Source organism: Coregonus clupeaformis, chromosome 2 (assembly GCF_020615455.1).
Source record: "Coregonus clupeaformis isolate EN_2021a chromosome 2, ASM2061545v1, whole genome shotgun sequence".
In the NCBI taxonomy this organism is placed as follows: domain Eukaryota; kingdom Metazoa; phylum Chordata; class Actinopteri; order Salmoniformes; family Salmonidae; genus Coregonus; species Coregonus clupeaformis.
Window position 1 is genome coordinate 10,638,059 of NC_059193.1, and position 25,244 is coordinate 10,663,302.

At 45.0% G+C, this 25,244-nt stretch overlaps 1 protein-coding gene across 4 annotated transcripts in view; it reads right to left on the reverse strand.

Annotated features, from left to right (window-relative positions):
• Positions 1-1,376: 1,376 nt before the first annotated feature.
• The window catches only part of LOC121533584 (serine/threonine-protein phosphatase 2B catalytic subunit alpha isoform-like), a 37,988-nt gene continuing 14,120 nt past the window's right edge, over positions 1,377-25,244 (reverse strand). For 3 of the 4 annotated variants that reach the window (XM_045205793.1, XM_041839664.2, XM_045205796.1), the window contains 12 exons: positions 15,554-15,678; positions 15,015-15,126; positions 11,627-11,772; positions 11,155-11,294; positions 9,014-9,091; positions 8,541-8,635; positions 8,299-8,424; positions 7,829-7,912; positions 7,486-7,570; positions 7,196-7,293; positions 6,362-6,409; positions 1,377-1,634 (listed from right to left, as the gene is read on the reverse strand). In XM_045205793.1, coding sequence (XP_045061728.1) covers positions 1,453-1,634; positions 6,362-6,409; positions 7,196-7,293; positions 7,486-7,570; positions 7,829-7,912; positions 8,299-8,424; positions 8,541-8,635; positions 9,014-9,091; positions 11,155-11,294; positions 11,627-11,772; positions 15,015-15,126; positions 15,554-15,678 — 1,319 coding nt within the window. In that variant the 3' untranslated portion in view covers positions 1,377-1,452. The remainder of the gene's footprint in view (positions 1,635-6,361; positions 6,410-7,195; positions 7,294-7,485; positions 7,571-7,828; positions 7,913-8,298; positions 8,425-8,540; positions 8,636-9,013; positions 9,092-11,154; positions 11,295-11,626; positions 11,773-15,014; positions 15,127-15,553; positions 15,679-25,244) is intronic. The other variant, XM_045205794.1, reaches the window with a different exon arrangement.

Below are 25,244 nucleotides of genomic sequence, written 5' to 3' on the forward strand. Positions count from 1 at the left end.
GGGCTTTGTGATGGCCACTCCAATACCTTGACTTTGTTGTCCTTAAGCCATTTTGCCACAACTTTGGAAGTATGCTTGGGGTCATTGTCCATTTGGAAGACCCATTTGCGATCAAGCTTTAACTTCCTGACTGATGTCTTGAGATGTTGCTTCAATATATCCACATAATTTTCCTTCCTCATGATGCCATCTATTTTGTGAAGTGCACCAGTCCCTCCTGCAGCAAAGCACCCCCACAGCATGATGCTGCCACCCCCGTGCTTCACGGTTGGGATGGTGTTCTTCGGCTTGCAAGCCACCCCCTTTTTCCTCCAAACATAACAATGGTCATTATGGCCAAACAGTTCTATTTTTGTTTCATCAGACCAGAGGACATTTCTCCAAAAAGTACGATCTTTGTCCCCATGTGCAGTCGCAAACCGTAGTCTGGCTTTTTTATGGCGGTTTTGGAGCAGTGGCTTCTTCCTTGCTGAGCGGCCTTTCAGGTTATGTCGATATAGGACTAGTTTTACTGTGGATATAGATACTTTTGTACCTGTTTCCTCCAGCATCTTCACAAGGTCGTTTGCTGTTGTTCTGGGATTGATTTGCACTTTTCGCACCAAAGTACGTTCATCTCTAGGAGACAGACTGCGTCTCCTTCCTGAGCGGTATGACGGCTGCGTGGTCCCATGGTGTTTATACTTGCGTACTATTGTTTGTACAGATGAACGTGGTACCTTCAGGCATTTGGAAATTGCTCCCAAGGATGAACAAGACTTGTGGAGGTCTACCATTCTTTTTCTGAGGTCTTGGCTGATTTCTTTTGATTTTCCCATAATGTCAAGCAAAGAGGCACTGAGTTTGAGGTAGGCCTTGAAATACATCCACAGGTACACCTCCAATTGACTCAAATTATGTCAATTAGCCTATCAGAAGCTTCTAAAGCCTTGACATCATTTTCTTGAATTTTCCAAGCTGTTTAAAGGCACAGTCAACTTATTGTACATAAACTTCTGACCCACTGGAATTGTGATACAGTGAATTATAAGTGAAATAACCTATCTGTAAACAATTGTTGGAAAAATTACTTGTGTCATGCATAAAGTAGATATCCTAACCGACTTGCCAAAACTATAGTTTGTTAACAAGAAATGTGTGGAGTGGTTGAAAAACAAGTTTTAATGACTCCAACCTAAGTGTATGTAAACTTCCGACTTCAACTGTATGTGTGTGTACTTTATGTTTAAATCAAGTGTATTTAAGCGTAAGTGTGTATTTGTGAGTATGTGTAAGTCAAATGTATGAAGAATAAAATGTATGCACTCACTAACTGTAAGTCGCTCTGGATAAGAGCATCTGCTAAATGACTAAAATGTAAATGTGTGTATGTTTGTGTATGTACTTCATATCTATGTGTGTGTTTCAGAGTGTGTATGAATTAGTGTTTAAATGTGTGTGTGTGTGTGTGCCTCATCCCTGTATATTGCTGTTGTTGTCAGTGCCGTTGGGTTCCCCCATGTTCATACGGCCCATGGACAGACCCACACTGTTGACGGCGTCACGGCGGGGGGGCATGCGCTCGTTGATCCGGTCCAGACCCTTGGCCTCCGCAAAGCTATTGATCTTATGTTGAGGAGAGAAGCCTCGGATCGCTGGGGAGACAGATCACAACACAATTACACACACATGTAATACACACATACAATGTAGTTACAATGCAGTTGCTACACACTAAGAAATGAGTGTTCTTTGGGAAGCGTGATGGTTCTATGTGGGACCATAATGACTCAAAGAATTGTTTGAGCCATTCAGTAGTTCTTTGCAGTTCAGAAAAGGGTTCTTTCCTCTTTTAGTGACAATTAAAATGTAGGGGCGTCGGCTCATTCGAATATTTTGGAGCTTGGTTTGCTCACAGCTCCGTTTCAACCGTGATTGAGAGTGTCATTCCAGTCTATCAGTTGTGTTATGCCATTACATGTTAAATATGACTATGGCCAGTGACGGTTATTTATGACTCACGTTCTTTATAGAACCTTAGGAAAGTGTTCTTTATAGCACTATAGCATGTTTCATGAGATGAAATAAAAGATCCCTGAAATTTTCTATACACACAAAAAGCTTATTTCTCTCAAATTTTGTGCACATATTTGTTTACATCCCTGTTAGTGAGCATTTCTCCTTTGCCAAGATAATCCATCCACCTGACAGGTTTGGCATATCAAGAAGCTGATTAAACAGCATGATCATTACACAGGTGCACCTTGTGCTGGGGACAATAAAAGGCCACTAAAATGTGCAGTGTTGTCACAACACAATGCCACAGATGTCTACATTTTGAGGGAGCGCACAATTGGCATACTGACTGCAGGAATGTCCACCAGAGCTGTTGCCATAGAATTTAATGTTAATTTATCTAGCATAAGTTGTGTCCAACGTCGTTTTAGAGAATTTGGCAGTACGTCCAACCGGCCTCACAACCGCAGACCACGTGTAACCACGCCAGCCCATGACCTCCACATCCAGCTTCTACACCTGTGGGATCATCTGAGACCAGCCACCCGGACAGCTTATAAAACGGAGGAGTATTTCTGTCTGTAATAAAGCCTTTTTGTGGGGAAAAACTCATACTGATTAGCTGAGCCTGGCTCCCAAGTGGGTGGCCCTATGCCCTCCCAGGCCCACCCATGGCTACGCCCCTGCCCAGTCATGTGAAATCCATAGATTAGGGCCTAATGAATGTATTTCAATTGACTGATTTTCTTATATGAACTGTAACTCAGTAAAGTAGTTGAAATTGTTGCAAGTTGCATTTATATTTTAGTTCAGTATACATTAGTGCAACACATTCGGCAGAAAATAGCTTAATTTTTATCAGATGACAACAGAAGTGTAACGCTATTTGTCTGGCAGCCGCACAAGTAAATGAGCTTACACTGAAAAAGCAAGGTCTTTTTTGGAAAAACGATGCATGGCCATCATATTTCTAATGTTTATCATAGAAAGAATATAGCCAGCTACATTTCCTAATGTTTTGCTTAAACTTAATCTTGTATTATACCGGAGAAAAGCAGTCTAAACGGAAAAGTACCAGAGAAAAGTAGCTACACATCAGTCAGAGCTCTGTCATCCGAGTGGAGAAGTGCAACTGAAGCACAACATTAGTCTGATACCGAGCAGAAATTACAATAAGAAGCATTTTAGATCTGCGTTTACAAAATGCAGAAAGATATTTCTTATGCGTTTTATATTGTTTCTGTGTGAAAAACGCAGCATTCTGCATTAACTAGCAAGTTAAAGTTAAGGGTTGCATTATCTCAGTAAGTGGCTGAATTAATAAGGAGACGGGCATCATGTTGTGTTAGCTTTCTGCCATGTTTGAGAAGTCTGTACAGCTGCTATCTTGATTTTAGACATTTTTGCAAATGTATTAAAAATAAAAAACTTAAATATGACATTTACATAAGTATTCAGACTCTTTACTCAATACTTTGTTGAAGCACCTTTGGCAGTGATTACAGCCTCGATTCTTCTTGGGTATGACGCTACAAGCTTGGCACACCTGTATTTGGGGAGTTTCTCCCATTCTTCTCTACAGATCCTCTCAAGCTCTGTCAGGTTAGATGGGGAGAGTCGCTGCACAGCTATTTTCAGGTCTCTCCAGAGATGTTAGATCAGGTTCAAGTCCGGGCTCTGGCTGGGCCACTCAAGGACATTCAGAGACTTGTCCTGAAGCCACTCCTGCGTTGTCTTGGCTGTGTGCTTAGGGTTGTTGTCCTGTTGGAAGGTGAATCCTCGCCCCAGTCTGAGGTCCTGAGTGCTCTGGAGCAGGTTTACATCAAGGATCTCTCTGTACTTTGCTCCGTTCATCTTTCCCTCGATCCTGACTAGTCTCCCAGTCCCTGCCGCTGAACAACATCTCCACAGCATGATTCTGCCACCACCATGCTTCACCGTAGGGATGGCGCCAGGTTTCCTCCAGATGTGATGCTTGGCATTCAGGCCAAAGAGTTCAATCTTGGTTTCATCAGACCAGAGAATCTTGTTTCTCATGGTCAGAGTTCTTTAGGTGCCTTTTGGCAAACTCCAAGCGGGCTGTTATGTGCCTTTTACTGAGGAGTGGCTTCCGTCTGGCCACTCTACCGTAAAAGCCTGATTGGTGGAGTGCTGCAGAGATGGTTGTCTTTCTGGTAGGTTCTCCCATCTCCATAGAGGAACTCTGGAGCTCTGTCAGTGTGATGGAGGCCACTGTGTCCTTGGGGACCTTCAATGCTGCAGACATTTTTTGGTACCCTTCCCCAGATCTGTGCCTCGACACAATCCTGTCTTGGAGCTCTATTGACAATTTATTCGACCTCATGGCTTGGTGTTTGCTCTGACATGCACTGTCAACTGTGGGACCTCATATAGACAGATGTGTGCCTTTCCAAATCATGTCCAATCAATTTAATTTACCACAGGTGGACTCCAATCAAGTTGTAGAAACATCTCAAGGATGATCAATGGAAACAGGATGCACCCGAGCTCAATTTTGAGTCTCATAGCAAAGGGTCTGAATACTTATGTAAATCCGGTATTTCCGTTTTTTATTTTGAAAACATTTGCAAACATTTCTAAAAACCAGTTTTCGCTTTGTCATTATGGGGTATTCAAATCAAATCAAATCACATTTAATTTGTCACATGTGCCGAATACAACAGGTGTAGACCTTACCGTGAAATGCTTACTTACAAGTCCTTAACCAACAATGCAGTTTTAAGACAAATAAGAGTTAAGAAAAAGATTTACTAAATAAACTAAGTAAAAAATAAAAGAGCAACAATAAAATAACAATAAAGAGGCTATATACAGGGGTTACCGGTACCGAGTCAATGTGCGGGGGGATGAAAAAATTTATGCACTCACTAACTGTAAGTCGCTCTGGATAAGAGCGTCTGCTAAATGACTAAAATGTAAAAAAATGGTACATGTTAGTCGAGGTAATTGAGGTAATATGTACATGTAGGTAGGGGTAAAGTGACTATGTATAGATAATAAACAGCGAGTAGCAGCAGCGTAAAGAAAAGGGGGGGGGGGTCAATGCAAATAGTCTGTGTGTAGATTGAGGAGGATTTTTATTTATTTAATTTGATTTTAGAATAAGGCTGTAACGTAACAAAATGTGAAAAAAGTCAAGGGGTCTGAATACTTTCCGAATGCACTGTATGTATACCTTTATGAGCTGGATTGCCTTTCTTTGCAATTAATTTATTTTTGTTTGCGCTCGTTAGCATATTTAGCTAGCAGCCTCCATGGAAATTCGCTATTACCTGTGCTAATTTTGTTAGCATTCTGGTAATAGACACTCAATGGGCTTTTTAGCTTTTTTTGGCACCCCCTTGTGTATTAAGCCGGTAATACCGTATATCCCGGGATGAGAAAGGACGGTATGACGATATGAAAATCTGGATACCGCCCAACCCTACTAGTTACTACACACAAGCCTTATAAATACACACAACAGCTAGGCCAGTACAAACAGAGCACACAAACAAAATATACTGAACACTTACAGACATAATTTACACACTAACAATCCCTATTCTTCCAGACTTATAAGTATCAAGATTCAACAGTAGCCTACAAGCGACTGACAGTCTACATAAAGATTGTAGTGTTCATGTGTTAACAATGTGTATCATCATGGAACCTCACTTTTCCAATGCAAAACTCCACAGGCTCCACACAGCACATGTTATTGTACCGAAAGCAAATAGCAGAGGTTGTGTAGGGATGATGTCATTGTGTAGGGACGATGTTAGAGTTATCATAGGATCAGAGTCCTCCCCCAGCCGATACACACTCATGTTTAGCCACTGTTTTACCGTTTGTGTGTTTGTGTGTGTGTGTGAGGAGTGTGTAGAGGGGTGTGTGTGTGTGTGTGTGTGTGTGTGTGTGTGTGTGTGTGTGTGTGTGTGTGTGTGTGTGTGTGTGTGTGTATGTGTGTGTGTGTGTGTGTGAGGAGTTTGTAGAGGGGAGTGTGTGTGTGGGGAATATATAGAGGGGAGTGTGTATGTGTTTGTGTGTGGAGTGTGTAGAGGGCAGTGTGTGTGTGTCTGTGTGTGTGTGTGTGTGTGTGTGTGTGTGTGTGTGTGTGTGTGTGTGTGTGTGTGTGTGTGTGTGTGTGTGTGTGTGTGTGTGTGTGTGTGTGCGTGCGTGAGGAGAAAGAATAAGAGCAGTCAGGCTTCACCATGAGCTGTGCTGTTAGAAGAGCTCAATGCATTGTGGGTAAGTGTATGGCGTAGATGGATCGCCATGCCTCATCCGCCTCTTTCTCAACCTCTTTCATTCTCTCACACACTCACTCGCTTACTCTCATTGTTGATGCATGAGTGGAATTTACCTTCTGCGTCCTCAACAGGATCGATGGCTTCAATGGCCTCAATGGTAGCTGAGGATGGAGAGAAAGAGAGAAAGAGAGAGAGGGAGTGAGAGTGAGAGAAAGATAGAGAGTGAAGGAGAAAGTGAGGGAGAGAGAAAGAGGGAGGAGGGTGAGGGTTATTCATGCAAAACCCTTAGAGCGGCACTGCAGCCTTCAGTGCAGAGGGCGTTTGGTGCTAGCATGTTAGCATGTTTGGTAGCTAGCGTTAGCTCACACTCACACATACCAGGCTATTAGTACTCCTCAGCAGTAGTGAGGTGAGGGTGACACTGACTGACGTGGTGAGTAACAGATGACGAACATGGGATAGAGATAGAGAGAGAGAGAGAGGGAGAGAGAGAGAGGGTGACAGAGGATGAACATGGGATAAAGAGACAGAGAGATAAAGAGACAGAGAGAGAGAGAGAGAGAGAGAGAGAGAGAGAGAGAGAGAGAGAGAGAAGAGAGAGGGTGACAGAGGACGAACATGGGATAGAGAGACAGAGAGAGAGAGAGAGAGAGAGAGAGGGTGACAGAGGACGAACATGGGATAGAGAGAGAGAGGGAGAGAGAGAGAGAGAGAGAGAGAGAGAGAGAGAGGGTGACAGAGGAAAGGAAAGGAAGGAAAAGAGAGGGGTGGATAGATAGATAGTGTGTGTGTATATAGATAGTGTGTGTATGCAAATGTGTGTGAGAAAGTGGGAATGTGTGTGTGAGTGTGTGTGTGTGTGTGTGTGTGTGTGTGTGTGTGTGTGTGTGTGTGTGTGTGTGTGTGTGTGTGTGTGTGTGTGTGTGTGTGTGTGTGTGTGTACTCACCGCTCTGCAGAGTCTGCTTGCCTCCTGACAGAACTCCGCTGGGCAGCATGCCAGTGGGTGTCAGTCCCTTCAGGGTCAATACGTTCTCACTCTCCTCCCTAAAACACAGATACACACACACATAGAGGATTAAAAACACACAGACACACACACACTAGCATACACACTCTCACATGCATCTGCGCACACACATACAAAAAAAAGATGCTCATACACAGAGACCTACGCAATTGTTCACACAGACACACACACACACACACACAGACACACACACACTGAAGCTCACTCACCGTAAAACTTGGAACATTTTGGCCATCTTCCCGATGGCACGGATCTTGTTCCTGATCACCTCTTTCCTAGCCGCCGCTGCATTGGCTGGAAGGAACCAATCACAGAGGTGTAAAACACAGGACACCAATCAAAAGAACGTGAAAAGGAAGGTTATATTGACATAACAATAGTGAACTGGAACCAACCAATCAACACGTATAAGATCTCCTAAACCTGTGTTAACCTAAGACCTTATTTTTGGCATTTTTTCCTAAAACCCTATTCTTTCCCCCTGAACGGACCAGAGGTAACTCATTGGTTTTTAGGACTACAAGCTGGCAAGTTCTATAAAGGTATGATTACCATCATAGACCTCTTCCTCTCCATCATTCTCCATGAGCTCATCATCTGAACAGATACTGAGAACATTCACTAGCATCTCTGTCACTGTGGAAAGATAGAGAGAGAGAGAGAGAGAGAGAGAGAGAGAGAGAGAGAGAGAGAGAGAGAGAGAGAGAGAGAGAGAGAGGGAGTGAGAGAGAGAGAGAGAGAGAGAGAGAGAGAGAGAGAGAGAGAGAGAGAGAGAGAGAGAGAGAGAGAGAGAGAGAGAGAGAGAGAGAGAGAGAGAGAGAGAGAGAGAGAGAGAGAGAGAGAGAGAGAGAGAGAGAGAGAGAGAGAGAGAGAGAGAGAGAGAGAGAGAGGGGGCACAGTCAATATGAGCGAGAGAAAGAGAGAGAGAAAGACAGGCAAAGACAGAGACAAAATAAGAGAGAGAACATATTCAGAGAACATATTATTCTGGTGTTTGTAATACGTCTAGTAGTTTTTCCCACCTTTCTCTCCAACGAAGGGCAGGGACCAGGTGAAGACGTCCATGAAGTTGGGCAGCCAGTAGGGATGAGGGGAACAGTTGAACTGACGGATGTTCATCACATTGTTCTCATACTTCAGCACCGCCGCTATGAGAGAATGAGAGAGGACTGTTACACACTGATAGCCTACTGGTGTGTGTGTGCGTGTACGCGTGTGTGTGCGTGTACACGTGTGCGTGTGTGTGTGCGTGTACGCGTCTAACCTTTGTTGTTGTAGACGTCCAGGTAGTTAGGTGCTGAGAAGATGGTGATGAGGGAGGGGAAGCCTGTAGTCTGACTCTTTCTGTACATCCGGTACCTGAACAGGGACACAGTCAGGGAATACAGATTAGGATTAGGGTTAGGGTTAGGATTACATAGATTGGGTGTAGGGTTAAAGATATGGTTGTTGTGTGGTTAAGGTTAGCCTTGACTATGGATAGCTGTGATTATAAATGGACTGATTTGATTATGAAACCTTATGCTGCTGTTTTGGTTGACATAACAACCCCTATCCCCACCCCCCAAACACTTAACCCACATCTCCAGCCCCGGATCAACACACACTGGGGTAGACAGGTGAATGTTTTAAACATAATACATTAAATTAGAGTCCTTTACTGTCACCCTGTCACTTGCCATGTGAAGAATAACAGTGTTTTGTCAATAACCAAAGAAGAAGTAGGGCTTCTCTTACCCAGAATCTTGCGCTTCATGTGCTCTGATGACCGACAACAAGTTGTTGGTCTGTAGAAACTCACACACGGCAGGGTAACTGGAGAGAGAGAGAGTTTCTATTCTGAACAACCCTGCATTTTACAGACTGGGATAGTATGCCTACTCTGAAACAGCTTACATTGAATGACCACCAGGGGTCATCATTGAGCCCAAAATGAACAGCAGAAACATCTATTTTTTTATTTATTTTTTATTTAACCTTTATTTAACCAGGTAAGCCAGTTGAGAACAAGTTCTCATTTACAACTGCGACCTGGCCAAGATAAAGCAAAGCAGTGCGATAAAAACAACAACACAGAGTTACATATGGGGTAAACAAAACATAAAGTCAAAAATACAACAGAAAATATATATACAGTGTGTGCAAATGTAGCAAGTTATGGAGGTAAGGCAATAAATAGGACATAGTGCAAAATAATTACAATTTAGTATTAACACTGGAATGATAGATGTGCAAGAGATGATGTGCAAATAGAGATACTGGGTTGCAAATAAGCAAAATAAATAACAATATGGGGATGAGGTAGTTGGGTGGGCTAATTTCAGATGGGCTGTGTACAGGTGCAGTGATCGGTAAGGTGCTCTGACAACTGATGCTTAAAGTTAGTGAGGGAGATAAGAGTCTCCAGCTTCAGAGATTTTTGCAGTTCGTTCCAGTCATTGGCAGCAGAGAACTGGAAGGAATGGCGGCCAAAGGAGGTGTTGGCTTTGGGGATGACCAGTGAGATATACCTGCTGGAGCGCATACTACGGGTGGGTGTTGCTATGGTGACCAATGAGCTAAGATAAGGCGGGGATTTGCCTAGCAGTGATTTATAGATGACCTGGAGCCAGTGGGTTTGGCAACGAATATGTAGTGAGGACCAGCCAACAAGAGCGTACAGGTCACAGTGGTGGGTAGTATATGGGGCTTTGGTGACAAAACGGATGGCACTGTGATAGACTACATCCAATTTGCTGAGTAGAGTGTTGGAGGCTATTTTGTAAATGACATCGCCGAAGTCAAGGATCGGTGGATAGTCAGTTTTACGAGGGCATGTTTGGCAGCATGAGTGAAGGAGGCTTTGTTGCGAAATAGGAAGCCGATTCTAGATTTAACTTTGGATTGGAGATGCTTAATGTGAGTCTGGAAGGAGAGTTTACAGTCTAACCAGACACCTAGGTATTTGTAGTTGTCCACATACTCTAGGTCAGACCCGTCGAGAGTAGTGATTCTAGTCGGGTGGGCGGGTGCCAGCAGCGTTCGATTGAAGAGCATGCATTTAGTTTTACTAGTGTTTAAGAGCAGTTGGAGGCTACAGAAGGAGTGTTGTATGTCATTGAAGCTCGTTTGGAGGTTTGTTAACACAGTGTCCAATGAAGGGCCAGATGTATACAAAATGGTGTCGTATGCGTAGAGGTGGATCTGAGAGTCACCAGCAGCAAGAGCGACATCATTGATATACACAGAGAATAGAGTCGGCCCGAGAATTGAACCCTGTGGCACCCCATCGAGACGGCCATAGGTCTGGACAGGTAGTAGTAGGAGCGCAGTGTATTTTTCTCTCAGTAGACTGTAGTGTGGGCTCCATATTGTATAGCACCATATTATGACGACCGTCTCAACTATTCATCACTCCATTCCTCTGGTCTCTCATTTTATTCATCTCTTTTTTCTCCCTCACTCCCCCTCTCTCTCAAGCTCTCTTTCCCTCACTGTATCTTAATATCAATCCCCAATCTAGCAGTAGTAGCCAGTCGTCATGGAAACAGAATGGTGCAGTCTCCCTAGGGATTGTGGGATATGGTTTAAGCTGAAACATGTGTGTGGTTCTGTGAGATAACTGGCCAATATTACAGCTGTTACACAAATCCCAATTATTCTTTGGTTGTTGGATCTCTGAAGCAGCTTGTAGTCTCCTAGTACAACACATTTCTCATCTCACATCCAGTACTTTGTTCCTCACCTTTCTCCTGTATATCACACCTAAAGATGCTCCGGACGTGTGTGTGTGTGTGTGTGGTGTGTGTATGCGGGTGTGCGAGTGTCTGAGTGCAAGTGTGTGCGTGTGTATCCGTATTGGTGTCTGTGTGCATTGTCATGTTAAAACCTGTGATTACCTGTAGAAGTAGGAGCAGCCCCTGACTGTGTTGTGGCCGAAGTACTCTTGTGTCTTCTCGTTGCCAAAGTCCTCGAGCGGGTCGGCCCACAGCAGGTCACACATGGGCCCGAATGCTGGAGGCTCCTTGAACCTGTCCAACTGGATTACAGAGACAAAGACAACACAACATATGCATACACTGTATAGATACAATAAATTCCTATCTACACCAGAACACAGAGAGAGATGAAGGCAGTTCTTTGAACCTGTTCAACTGAACTACAGAAAGAACCAGAACACACAGAAATAACAGAGAGAGAGAGAGAGAGAGAGAGAGAGAGAGAGAGAGAGAGAGAGAGAGAGAGAGAGAGAGAGAGAGAGAGAGAGAGACAACAGCATATACTGTACAGGAAGTGGAGTCAAACCAAGGGTTGAATCTCCATGGTAACCAGGGCATTAACAGCATGTGTGTGTTTGTGTGCTATAAAAACCTTTTTGATGTCGTCAAGCGTGTGGATCTCTGGCGAGAGCCCTCCATGGACACACAAGAACTGCTGGTTCATCAGAGCAGCCAGCGGCAAGCAGTCAAACGCATCCATACATGAGTCATACACCTGCTCAGAGTACTTTATCTTACCTGAAAAGGGGGAGGGGAGAGAGAGGAGGGGGGCAGAGAGAAAGGATGGGGGGACATAGAGAGAGAGAGAGAGAGAGAGAGAGAGAGAGAGAGAGAGAGAGAGAGAGAGAGAGAGAGAGAGAGAGAGAGAGAGAGAGAGAGAGGGGCACAGTCAATAGAGAGAGAGAGAGAGAGAGAGAGAGAGAGAGCAGAGAGAGAGAGAGAGAGAGAGAGAGAGAGAGAGAGAGAGAGAGAGAGAGAGAGAGAGAGAGAGAGAAAGGTAGGTCAGTAGCCAAACTATGCTGTGTATGTGTGTGTACATGTGTAAGGTATGTGTGTGTACATGTGTAAGGTATGTGTGTGTACATGTGTAAGGTGTGTGTGTGTTTTTGTGATTGTGTTTGTCAGAGAGATAATTAATGTAGAGAGAGATCATTAATACCAGTTCACCAGCCTCTCTCTCTCCCTCCCCCTCTCTCTAACACACACACACACACAAACACACACACACACACAGCAGATGGTAATTGAGGGCGACCACTATTCGCCATAAGCATCAGGGGAAATTAGACTCCTCGTCCCCTGGCCAATCACACACAGCAGACTACGTCCCTGGGCCAATCATTAAGGGCCAAATTAATTTCCTGGTAATCACCTGTTCTCTGACGGGGCACTGTGATCCAAAACCAGAGGAGAGACAGAGGGGAGGATGGGAAGAGAGAGAGAGAGGATGGATGGATGAGAGGATGGAATGAGCGTTGGATGAGAAATGGATGTGAGAGATGAAACAACGGAGAAGCCAGGAAGCTTGTCACACCCTGGCTCTGGGGACTCTATAGTTTGAGCCAGGGTGTGTAGTTTCTATGTGTTTTGTTTCTATGTTCACGATCTAGTTTTGTATTTCTGTGTTGGCCAGAGTGGTTCCCAATCAGAGGCAACGAGTGTCAGCTGTTGCTGGTTGTCTCTGATTGGGAGCCATATTTATAGAGGCTGTTTTCCCACAATAGTTGTGGGATCTTGTTCTAGTTGGTTTGTGTTAGACCGTTGACTGTCACGTTATTGTTTTGTTGTTTTGGTCGTGTATCACTAATAAAGAGTATGTTCGTCTGCAACGCTGCGCCTTGGTCCTCATCTGTTCCCGACGATCGTGACAGAAGATCCCACCAAAACTGGACCAAGCAGCGTGAAGAGGAGAGAGGAAGGACTTGGGATCAGTGGAGTAGGAGTCTCGACTGGGCCAAGCCAAGTGAAGAGCAGAGAGGTTGGACTATGGAGCAGTGGATTAAGAGTCTCGACTGGGCCAAGCCAAGTGAAGAGCAGAGAGGTTGGACTTTGGAGCAGTGGGGTGAGAGTCTGGCGAGAACTAGGGAGGCCTGGTCCACGGGGAGGAGAGACCCCCAGAAATTTTTTAGGGGGGGGCTCACGCCGTGGACGACGGGGCAGCAGGAGGCCGCGATGGAGCGGTCCAGCGGGTGCGCAGAGGAGGCCGCCAGGTTAAGGGGGGCCACTGGTCACAGAGGAGAGGGAAAGTGTGGAGGCACGGCGAGAGGTACTGGGGTGTGTTACCAGTCCGGTCCGGCCCGTTCCTGATCCCTGCGTAGGGCCAGTGGTGTGTGTCCCCAGTACGGTCCGGCCTGTTCCTGTTCCTCGCATCGAGCCTGTGGTGCGTGTCGTCAGCCCGGCCCGGCCTGTTCCTGCTCCCCGCACCGAGCCTATGGTGCGCGTCGCCAGCCCGGCCCGGCCTGCTCCTGCTCCCCGCACCAAGCCTATGGTGCGCGTCGCCAGCCCGGCCCGGCCTGTTCCTGCTCCCCGCACCGAGCCTATGGTGCGCGTCGCCAGCCCGGTCCGGCCTGTTCCTGCTCCCCGCACCAAGCCGATGGTGCACGTCGCCAGCCCGGCCCGGTCTGTTCCTGCCACTCGCACCAAGCCTACGGTGCGCGTCGCCAGCCCGGCCCGGCCTGTTCCTGCTCCACGCACCAAGCCAGGGGTGCGTATCGTCAGCCCGGTCCGGCCCGTTGCTGCTCCACGCACCAAACCAGGGGTGCGCATCGTCAGCCCGGTCCGGCCCGTTCCTGCTCCACGCACCAAGCCAGGGGTGCGCATCGTCAGCCCGGTCCGGCCCGTTCCTGCTCCACGCACCAAGCTAGGGGTGCGCATCATCAGCCCGGTCCGGCCCGTTGCTGCTCCACGCACCAAGCCAGGGGTGCGCGTCGTCAGTCCGGCACAACCCGTGCCTGGGTCACCGGTGCCTGATCAGGTACCGGTCAGCTGCTCCACACCGGAGCTTAAGCAATCCACTCCTTCGATGTCCAGTCCAGCTCCAGCCAGCGGGGCCAGACCGGACCAGGGGCGTTACGGGGGGATTATTGGAGGGGGGTGGGCAAGCCCGGAGCCGGAACCGCCTCCGAGGAGGAATGCCCACCCAGCCCTCCCCTGTTTGGGTTTTGTTGAGTCGCGGTCGCAGTCCGCGCCTTTGGGGGGGGGTACTGTCACACCCTGGCTCTGGGGACTCTATAGTTTGAGCCAGGGTGTGTAGTTTCTATGTGTTTTGTTTCTATGTTCACGATCTAGTTTTGTATTTCTGTGTTGGCCAGAGTGGTTCCCAATCAGAGGCAACGAGTGTCAGCTGTTGCTGGTTGTCTCTGATTGGGAGCCATATTTATAGAGGCTGTTTTCCCACAATAGTTGTGGGATCTTGTTCTAGTTGGTTTGTGTTAGACCGTTGACTGTCACGTTATCGTTTTGTTGTTTTGGTCGTGTATCACTAATAAAGAGTATGTTCGTCTGCAACGCTGCGCCTTGGTCCTCATCTGTTCCCGACGATCGTGACAAAGCTAGTATTAAGGGAGGGGAGGAAAGGGAGGATACAGGAAGAGGGAGAGAACACACCCACTGGACACACACTGGTTGAATCAACGTTTCTACCTAATTTCAAGGAAATTATGTTGAACCAACGTGGAATACACTCTTAGAAAAAAAGGTGCTATCTTGAACCTAACATGGTTCTTTGGCTGTCCCCATAGGAGAACCCTTTGAAGAACCCTTTTTGGCTCCAGGTAGGACCCTTTTGGGTTTCATGAAGAACCCTTTCCACAGAGGGTTCTACATGAAATCCAAAACGGTTCTACCTGAAACCAAAAAGGGTTCTAACTGGAACCAAAAAGGTATCTCCTATGGGGAAAGCCAAAGAACCCTTTTAGAAAAATAAAATCTAAGAGTGTAGACGATGAATTGACGTCTGTGCCCAGTGGGCAAATACTCACATTCAGTTTTGAAAGTGAAATATTCTGTCAGGTGTCTACATTCATGGTTTCCCCGTAGAAGAAATAACGTCTTTGGGTAGAGGATTTTCAACGACCACAGATACAACACACACTAAGAGAGGTGAGAGAGAACACAGAAAGATCCGTCAGTAACAGTACAGCTCTGAGGAAAAAATGACCAGTTAGCTACTCATTTGATGTCAGGCTCAAAGTCCTAGATTCAAAGTTACCTGGTTAAACACTTCTTAGTATGCAGAAAGTAGTGTGCCTCTAGGTAAGTATGCAGTAGCTAGTGTAGTGTGTCCCTAGGAAATATGCAGGGTATTGTTTCCCTAGGTAGTATGCACTAGATAGTGTGGACTAGGTAGTGTGCACTAGATAGTGTGGACTACGTAGAAGTGCACTAGATAGTGCGGACTAGGTAGTGTGCACTAGATAGTGTGGACTACGTAGTGTGCACTAGATAGTGTGGACTAGGTAGTGTGCACTAGATAGTGTGTACTAGATAGTGTGTACTAGGTACTGTAGTGTGCCCTCACTTCAATACTGAAGTAGCCCCGGTCCACGTAGTCCCCTAGGAAGAGGTAACGCGTCGTCGCGGGGGAACCGCCCACCTCAAACAGCTTCATCAGGTCAAAGAACTGACCGTGGATGTCTCCACACACTGAAACACAGCGTTACAACAACGTTACACTCATAGAATTAGGAATTAGAATCATTCTAGTAATTAGAAGGGTCTCTATGGTTAGACTAACATACAACCTCAAACACAACAATGTTAAACACACAACCTCAGTACTACAGAATCACATTCCTATTACTTTAGTTTAATCTTACAATAGATGACAACCTGCATATATTACTTTAGTTTAATCTTACAATAGATGACAACCTGCATATATTACTTTAGTTTAATCTTACAATAGATGACAACCTGCATATATTACTTTAGTTTAATCTTACAATAGATGACAACCTGCATATATTACTTTAGTTTAATCTTACAATAGATGACAACCTGCATATATTACTTTAGTTTAATCTTACAATAGATGACAACCTGCATATATTACTTTAGTTTAATCTTACAATAGATGACAACCTGCATATATTACTTTAGTTTAATCTTACAATAGATGACAACCTGCATATATTACTTTAGTTTAATCTTACAATAGATGACAACCTGCATATATTACTTTAGTTTCATCTTACAATAGACGACAACCTGCATATATTACTTTAGTTTCATCTTACAATAGATGACAACCTGCATATATTACTTTAGTTTCATCTTACAATAGATGACAACCTGCATATATTACTTTAGTTTCATCTTACAATAGATGACAACCTGCATATATTACTTTAGTTTCATCTAGTCTTACAATTGATAACAACCTGCATATATTTACAACCAGTCTCTGGAAGTGACAACAAAGCAGAAAGGTAAACATCAACCCTTTCTCTTATTTTTCTAGTAAATTCCATGATAATGTAAATTGTCAAATAAAAAAAGCCCTACTCTGACAGTGGCACTACCACCACTACACTTTCTCCTTACTGTCATATGTTCCTACAGAACAAACAGCATAGAGCGTTAGAGAGATGAAGCGTAATGGCTGCTGTGTGTGTGTGTGTGAAGCCTGCCTGTAGCCTGCGTGTAGCCTGCCTGTAGCCTGCCTGTAGCCTGCCTGTAGCCTGCCTGTAGCCTGCCTACCACCTCTTCTCTCTAGGGACTAGCAGTAACTGTGAAAACCACAGAGTAGTTAGCTACCTTCTCTTCCCTCACTGTGTGTGTGGGATGTGTGCTGTCATGGAATTATCTTACAGCTACCATTTCCATGGAGAAAGACACACACACCAAAGCTACCAGTAGCTACACAAGTCAAAACTAAAACACAGCCTTTTCGCTGGTCTTTAATGTAGGCTACAGGCAGCTACACAAGTCCCTTCTCTCTTTATCGGCTTTCATCATTACTCTCTCTGTTTATCTGCCAAACCATCTTCTGTTCCTCTGTCAGCACCTCCCTTCCCCACTTCCCATCACTCTCTCAATTCAGTTCAGTTCACCATATTATTGGCAGGGAGATTGTTTTGTAGATATTGACAAAGCACTGCTATTATTGAGGAAAATCTAAAGGCGATTGATTCCATCAATTAATTGACATTCAGCACAACAGTTATGATTAAGCCAAAGACAATATGGCCAATGAATTACTCATTATGACAGATGTAAATGCATTTGAATTGTAATCTCTCTTTAACCCTACCTCCCTCTCTCTTTAACCCAACCTCTCTCTCTCTTTAACACTACCTCCCTCTCTCATTAACCCGACCTCCCTCTCTCTTTAACCCTACCTCTCTCTGTCTTTAACCCTACCTCTCTCTCTCTCTCTTTAACCCTACCCCCCTCTCTCTTTAACCCTACCTCCCTCTCTCTTTAACCCTACCTCTCTCTTTAACCATACCTCTCTCTTTAACTCTACCTCTCTCTTTAACCCTACCTCTCTCCTTAACCCTACCTCTCTCTTTATCCCTACCTCTCTCTTTAACCCTACCTCTCTCTTTAACTCTAACTCTCTCTTTAACCCTACCTCTCTCTTTAACCTTACCTCTCTCTTTAACCCTACCTCTCTCTTTATCCCTACCTCTCTCTTTAACTCTACCTCTCTCTTTAACCCTATCTACCTCCCTCTCTCTTTAACTCTACCTCTCTCTTTAACCCTACCTCTCTCTTTAACCCTACCTCTCTCTTTATCCCTAACCCTCTCTTTAACCCTACCTACCTCTCTCTCTCTTTAACCCTACCTCTCTCTTTAACCCTACCTCTCGATTTATCCCTACTCTCTCTTTAACCTTACCTCTCTCTTTAACTCTACGTCTCTCTTTAACCCTACCTCTCTCTTTATCCCTACCTCTCTCTTTAACCCTACCTACTTCCCTCTCTCTTTAACCCTACCTCTCTGTTTAACCCTACCTCTCTCTTTAACCCTACCTCTCTCTTTAACTCTCCATCTCTCTTTAACCTTACCTCTCTCTTTAACTCTACCTCTCTCTTTAACCCTACCTCTCTCTTTATCCCTACCTCTCTCTTTAACCCTACCTACCCCCCTCTCTCTTTAACCATACCTCTCTGTTTAACCCTACCTCTCTCTTTAACCCTACCTCTCTCTTTAACTCTCCATCTCTCTTTAACCCTACCTCTCTCTTTAACCCTACCTCTCTCTTTAACTCTATCTCTCTCTTTAACCCTACCTCTCACTTTAACTCTACCTCTCTCTTTAACCCTACCTCTCTATTTATCCCTACCTCTCTCTTTAACTCTACCTCTCTCTTTAACCCTATCTACCTCCCTCTCTCTTTAACCCTCCCTCTCTCTTTAACTCTACCTCTCTCTTTAACCCTACCTCTCTCTTTAAACCCTACCTCTCTCTTTATCCCTACCCCTCTCTTTAACCCTACCTACCTCCCTCTCTCTTTAACCCTACCTCTCAATTTATCCCTACCTCTCTCTTTAACCTTACCTCACTACCTCTCTCTCTTCAACCCTACCTCTCTCTTTATCCCTACCTCTCTATTTAACCCTACCTACTTCCCTCTCTCTTTAACCCTACCTCTCTGTTTAACCCTACCTCTCTCTTTAACCCTACCTCTCTCTTTAACTCTCCATCTCTCTTTAACCTTACCTCTCTCTTTAACTCTACCTCTCTCTTTAACCCTACCTCTCTCTTTATCCCTACCTCTCTCTTTAACCCTACCTACCTCCCTCTCTCTTTAACCATACCTCTCTGTTTAACCCTACCTCTCTCTTTAACCCTACCTCTCTCTTTAACTCTACCTCTCTCTTTAACCCTACATCTCTCTTTAAACCTACCTCTCTCTTTATCCCTACCTCTCTCTTTATCCCTACCTCTCTCTTTAACTCTACCTCTCTCTTTAACCCTATCTACCTCCCTCTCTCTTTAACCCTACCTCTCTCTTTAACCCTACCTCTCTCTTTAACCCTACCTCTCTCTTTAACGCTCCCTCTCTCTTTAACCTTACCTCTCTCTTTAACTCTACCTCTCTCTTTAACCCTACCTTTCTCTTTATCCCTACCTTTCTCTTTAACCCTACCTCTCTCTTTAACCCTACCTCTCTCTTTAACTCTCCCTCTCTCTTTAACCCTACGTCTCTCTTTAACCCTACCTCTCTCTTTATCCCTACCTCTCTCTTTAACCCTACCTCTCTCTTTAACTCTACCTCTCTCTTTAACCCTACCTCCCTCTTTAACTCTACCTCTCTCTTTAACCCTACCTCCCTCTTTATCCCTACCTCTCTCTTTAACTCTACCTCTCTCTTTAACCCTATCTACCTCCCTCTCTCTTTAACCCTACCTCTCTCTTTAACTCTACCTCTCTCTTTAACCCTACCTCTCTCTTTATCCCTACTTCTCTCTTTAAACCTACCTACCTCCCTCTCTCTTTAACCCTACCTCTCTCTTTAACCCTACCTCTCAATTTATCCCTACCTCTCTCTTTAACCTTACCTCTCTCTTTAACTCTACCTCTCTCTTTAACCCTACCTCTCTCTTTAACCCTACCTCTCTCTTTATCCCTACCTCTCTCTTTAACCCTATCTACCTCCCTCTCTCTTTAACCATACCTCTCTTTTTAAATCTACCTCTCTCTTTAACTCTACCTCTCTCTTTAACCCTACCTCTCTCTTTATCCCTACCTCTCTCTTTAAACCTACCTACCTCCCTCTCTCTTTAACCCTACCTCTCTCTTTAACCCTACCTCTCGATTTATCCCAACCTCTCTCTTTAACCTTACCTCTCTCTTTAACTCTACCTCTCTCTTTAACCCTACCTCTCTCTTTAACCCTACCTCTGTCTTTATCCCTACCTCTCTCTTTAACCCTAACTCTCTCTTTAACCGACCTCTCTCTTTAACCCTACCTCTCACTTTAACCCTCCCTCTCTCTTTAACCCTACCTCTCTCTTTAACCCTACCACTCTCTTTATCCCTACCTCTCTCTTTAACCCTACCTACCTCTCTCTTTAACCTTACCTCTCTCTCTCTTTAACCCTACCTCCCTCTCTCTTTAACCCTACCTCTCTCTTTAACCCTACCTACCTCTCTCTTTAACCTTACCTCTCTCTCTTTGACCTACCTCCCTCTCTCTTTAACCCTACCTCTCTCTTGAACCCTACCTCTCTCTTTAACCCTACCTCTCTCTTTAACTCTACCTCTCTCTTTAACCCTACCACTCTCTTTAACTCTACCTCTCTCTTTAACCCTACCTCTCTCTTTAACCCTACCTCTCTCTGTATCCCTTCCTCTCTCTTTAACCCTACCTACCTCCCTCTCTCTTTAACCCTACCTCTCTCTTTAACCCTACCTCTCTCTTTATCCCTACCTCTCTCTTTAACCTTAACTCTCTCTTTAACTCTACCTCTCTCTTTAACCCTACCTACCTCTCTCTTTAACCTTACCTCTCTCTCTCTTTAACCCTACCTCCCTCTCTCTTTAACCCTACCTCTCTCTTTAACCCTACCTACCTCTCTCTTTAACCTTACCTCTCTCTTTCTTTGACCTACCTCCCTCTCTCTTTAACCCTACCTCTCTCTTGAAACCTACCTCTCTCTTTAACCCTACCTCTCTCTTTAACTCTACCTCTCTCTTTAACCCTACCACTCTCTTTAACTCTACCTCTCTCTTTAACCCTAACTCTCTCTTTAACCCTACCTCTCTCTGTATCCCTTCCTCTCTCTTTAACCCACCTACCTCCCTCTCCTTTAACCCTACCTCTCTTTAACCCTACCTCCTTTTAACCTACCTCAACTCTACCTCTCTCTTTAACCCTACCTCTCTTTATCCCTGCCCTCTCTTTAAACCTACCTACCTCCCTCTCTCTTTAACCCTACCTCTCTCTTTAACCCTACCTCTCTCTTTATCCCTACCTCTCTCTTTAACCCTACCTCTCTCTTTAACCCTACCTCCCTCTTTAACTCTACCTCTCTCTTTAACCATACCTCCCTCTTTATCCCTACCTCTCTCTTTAACTCTACCTCTCTCTTTAACCCTACCTCTCTCTTTAACTCTACCTCTCTCTTTAACCCTACCTCTCTCTTTATCCCTACTTCTCTCTTTAAACCTACCTACCTCCCTCTCTCTTGAACCCTACCTCTCTCTTGAACCCTACCTCTCTCTTTAACCCTACCTCTCTTTTTAACTCTACCTCTCTCTTTAACCCTACCACTCTCTTTAACTCTACCTCTCTCTTTAACCCTACCTCTCTCTTTATCACTACCTCTCTCTTTAACTCTACCTCTCTCTTTAACCCTATCTACCTCCCTCTCTCTTTAACCCTACCTCTCTCTTTAACTCTACCTCTCTCTTTAACCCTACCTCTCTCTTTATCCCTACTTCTCTCTTTAAACCTAACTACCTCCCTCTCTCTTTAACCCTACCTCTCTCTTTAACCCTACCTCTCGATTTATCCCTACCTCTCTCTTTAACCTTACCTCTCTCTTTAACTCTACCTCTCTCTTTAACCCTACCTCTCTCTTTAACCCTACCTCTCTCTTTATCCCTACCTCTCTCTTTAACCCTATCTACCTCCCTCTCTCTTTAACCATACCTCTCTCTTTAACTCTACCTCTCTCTTTAACTCTACCTCTCTCTTTAACCCTACCTCTCTCTTTATCCCTACTTCTCTCTTTAAACCTACCTACCTCCCTCTCTCTTGAACCCTACCTCTCTCTTGAACCCTACCTCTCTCTTTAACCCTACCTCTCTTTTTAACTCTACCTCTCTCTTTAACCCTACCACTCTCTTTAACTCTACCTCTCTCTTTAACCCTACCTCTCTCTTTATCACTACCTCTCTCTTTAACTCTACCTCTCTCTTTAACCCTATCTACCTCCCTCTCTCTTTAACCCTACCTCTCTCTTTAACTCTACCTCTCTCTTTAACCCTACCTCTCTCTTTATCCCTACTTCTCTCTTTAAACCTAACTACCTCCCTCTCTCTTTAACCCTACCTCTCTCTTTAACCCTACCTCTCGATTTATCCCTACCTCTCTCTTTAACCTTACCTCTCTCTTTAACTCTACCTCTCTCTTTAACCCTACCTCTCTCTTTAACCCTACCTCTCTCTTTATCCCTACCTCTCTCTTTAACCCTATCTACCTCCCTCTCTCTTTAACCATACCTCTCTCTTTAACTCTACCTCTCTCTTTAACTCTACCTCTCTCTTTAACCCTACCTCTCTCTTTATCCCTACCTCTCTCTTTAAACCTACCTACCTCCCTCTCTCTTTAACCCTACCTCTCTCTTTAACCCTACCTCTCTCTTTATCCCTACCTCTCTCTTTAAACCTACCTACCTCCCTCTCTCTTTAACCCTACCTCTCTCTTTAACCCTACCTCTCGATTTATCCCTACCTCTCTCTTTAACCCTACCTCTCTCTTTAACCCTACCTCCCTCTTTAACTCTACCTCTCTCTTTAACCATACCTCCCTCTTTAACTCTACCTCTCTCTTTAACCCTACCTCTCTCTTTATCCCTACTTCTCTCTTTAAACCTACCTACCTCCCTCTCTCTTGAACCCTACCTCTCTCTTGAACCCTACCTCTCTCTTTAACCCTACCTCTCTTTTTAACTCTACCTCTCTCTTTAACCCTACCACTCTCTTTAACTCTACCTCTCTCTTTAACCCTACCTCTCTCTTTATCACTACCTCTCTCTTTAACTCTACCTCTCTCTTTAACCCTATCTACCTCCCTCTCTCTTTAACCCTACCTCTCTCTTTAACTCTACCTCTCTCTTTAACCCTACCTCTCTCTTTAACTCTACCTCTCTCTTTAACCCTACCTCTCTCTTTATCCCTACCTCTCTCTTTAACCCTACCTCTCTCTTTAACTCTACCTCTCTCTTTAACCCTACCTCTCTCTTTAACTCTACCTCTCTCTTTATTCCTACCTCTCTCTTTAACCCTACCTCTCTCTTTAACCGACCACTCTCTTTAACCCTACCTCTCTCTTTAACCCTCCCTCTCTCTTTAACCCTACCTCTCTCTTTAACCCTCCCTCTCTCTTTAACCCTACCTCTCTCTTTAACCCTACCTCTCTCTTTATCCCTACCTCTCTCTTTAACCCTACCTCTCTCTTTAACCCTACCTACCTCTCTCTTTAACCCTACCTACCTCTCTCTTTAACCCTACCTCTCTCTTTAACCTTACCTACCTCTCTCTTTAACCTTACCTCTCTCTCTCTCTTTAACCCTACCCCCCTTTCTCTTTAACCCTACCTCTCTCTTTAACCCTACCTACCTCTCTCTTTAACCTTACCCCTCTCTCTCTTTAACCCTCCCTCCCTCTCTCTTTAACCCTACCTCTCTCTTGAACCCTACCTCTCTCTTTAACCCTACCTCTCTCTTTAACTCTACCTCTCTCTTTAACCCTACCTCTCTCTTTAACTCTACCTCTCTCTTTAACCATACCTCTCTCTTTAACCCTACCTCTCTCTGTATCCCCTCCTCTCTCTTTAACCCTACCTCCCACCCTCTTTCTTTAACCCTACCTCTCTCTTTAACCCTACCTCTCACTTTATCCCTACCTCTCTCTTTAACCTTAACTCTCTCTTTAACTCTACCTCTCTCTTTAACCCTACCTCTCTCTTTAACCCTACCTCTCTCTTTATCCCTACCTCTCTCTTTAACCCTATCTACCTCCCTCTCTCTTTAACCCTACCTCTCTCTTTAACCCTACCTCTCTCTTTAACCCTACCTCTCTCTTTAACTCTACCTCTCTCTTTAACCCTACCTCTCTCTTTAATCCTACCTCTCTCTTTATCCCTACCTCTCTCTTTAACTCTACCTCTCTCTTTAACCGACCTCTCTCTTTAACCCTACCTCTCCCTTTAACCCTCCCTCTCTCTTTAACCCTACCTCTCTCTTTAACCCTCCCTCTCTCTTTAACCCTACCTCTCTGTTTATCCCTACCTCTCTCTTTAACCCTACCACTCTCTTTAACCCTACCTACCTCTCTCTTTAACCTTACCTCTCTCTCTCTTTAACCCTACCTACCTCTCTCTTTAACCCTACCTCTCTCTTTAACCCTACCTACCTCTCTCTTTAACCTTACCTCTCTCTCTCTTTAACCCTACCCCCCTTTCTCTTTAACCCTACCTCTCTCTTTAACCCTACCTACCTCTCTCTTTAACCTTACCTCTCTCTCTCTTTAACCCTACCTCTCTCTTGAACCCTACCTCTCTCTTTAACCCTCCCTCTCTCTTTAACCCTACCTCTCTCTTGAACCCTACCTCTCTCTTTAACCCTACCTCTCTCTTTAACCCTACCTCTCTCTTTAACTCTACCTCTCTCTTTAACCCTACCTATCTCTTTAACTCTACCTCTCTCTTTAACCCTACCTCTCTCTTTAACCCTACCTCTCTCTGTATCCCCTCCTCTCTCTTTAACCCTACCTCCCACCCTCTTTCTTTAACCCTACCTCTCTCTTTAACCCTACCTCTCTCTTTATCCCTACCTCTCTCTTTAACCCTATCTACCTCCCTCTCTCTTTAACCCTACCTCTCTCTTTAACCCTACCTCTCTCTTTAACCCTACCTCTCTCTTTAACCTACCTCTCTCTTTAACCCTACCTCTCTCTTTAATCCTCCCTCTCTCTATAAGCCTACCTCTCTCTTTATCCCTACCTCTCTTTAACCCTACCTCTCTCTTTAACCCTACCTCTCTCTTTATCCCTACCTCTCTCTTTAACCCTACCTCTCTCTTTATCCCCACCTCTCTCTTTAACCCTACCTCTCTCTTTAACCCTACCTCCCCCTCTCTTTCCTTGGTGTGTGGTGCTTGTGTCTCTCTTCCTTTCTCTTCTTACCCACCTCCCTCCCTCCCTCCTTTACTCTTCTCATGGTCAATCACTCCCCCTCTTTCTCTCCCTCCCTTCACCTCTCCACCTCCTTTCACCTCTTCTCCCATACCTCACCTCTCCTCACCTGTGACTGGGGCCTCTATATCCAGCAAGGTCCTCTCCTTCCTCCCCACTCTCCTCCTCTCCTCCTCTCCCTCCTCACCTGTGACTGGGGCCTCTATATCCAGCTTGGTCCTCTCCTTCCTCCCCACTCTCCTCCTCACCTGTGACTGGGGCCTCTATATCCAGCAAGGTCCTCTCCTTCCTCCCCACTCTCCTCCTCTCCTCCTCTCCCTCCTCACCTGTGACTGGG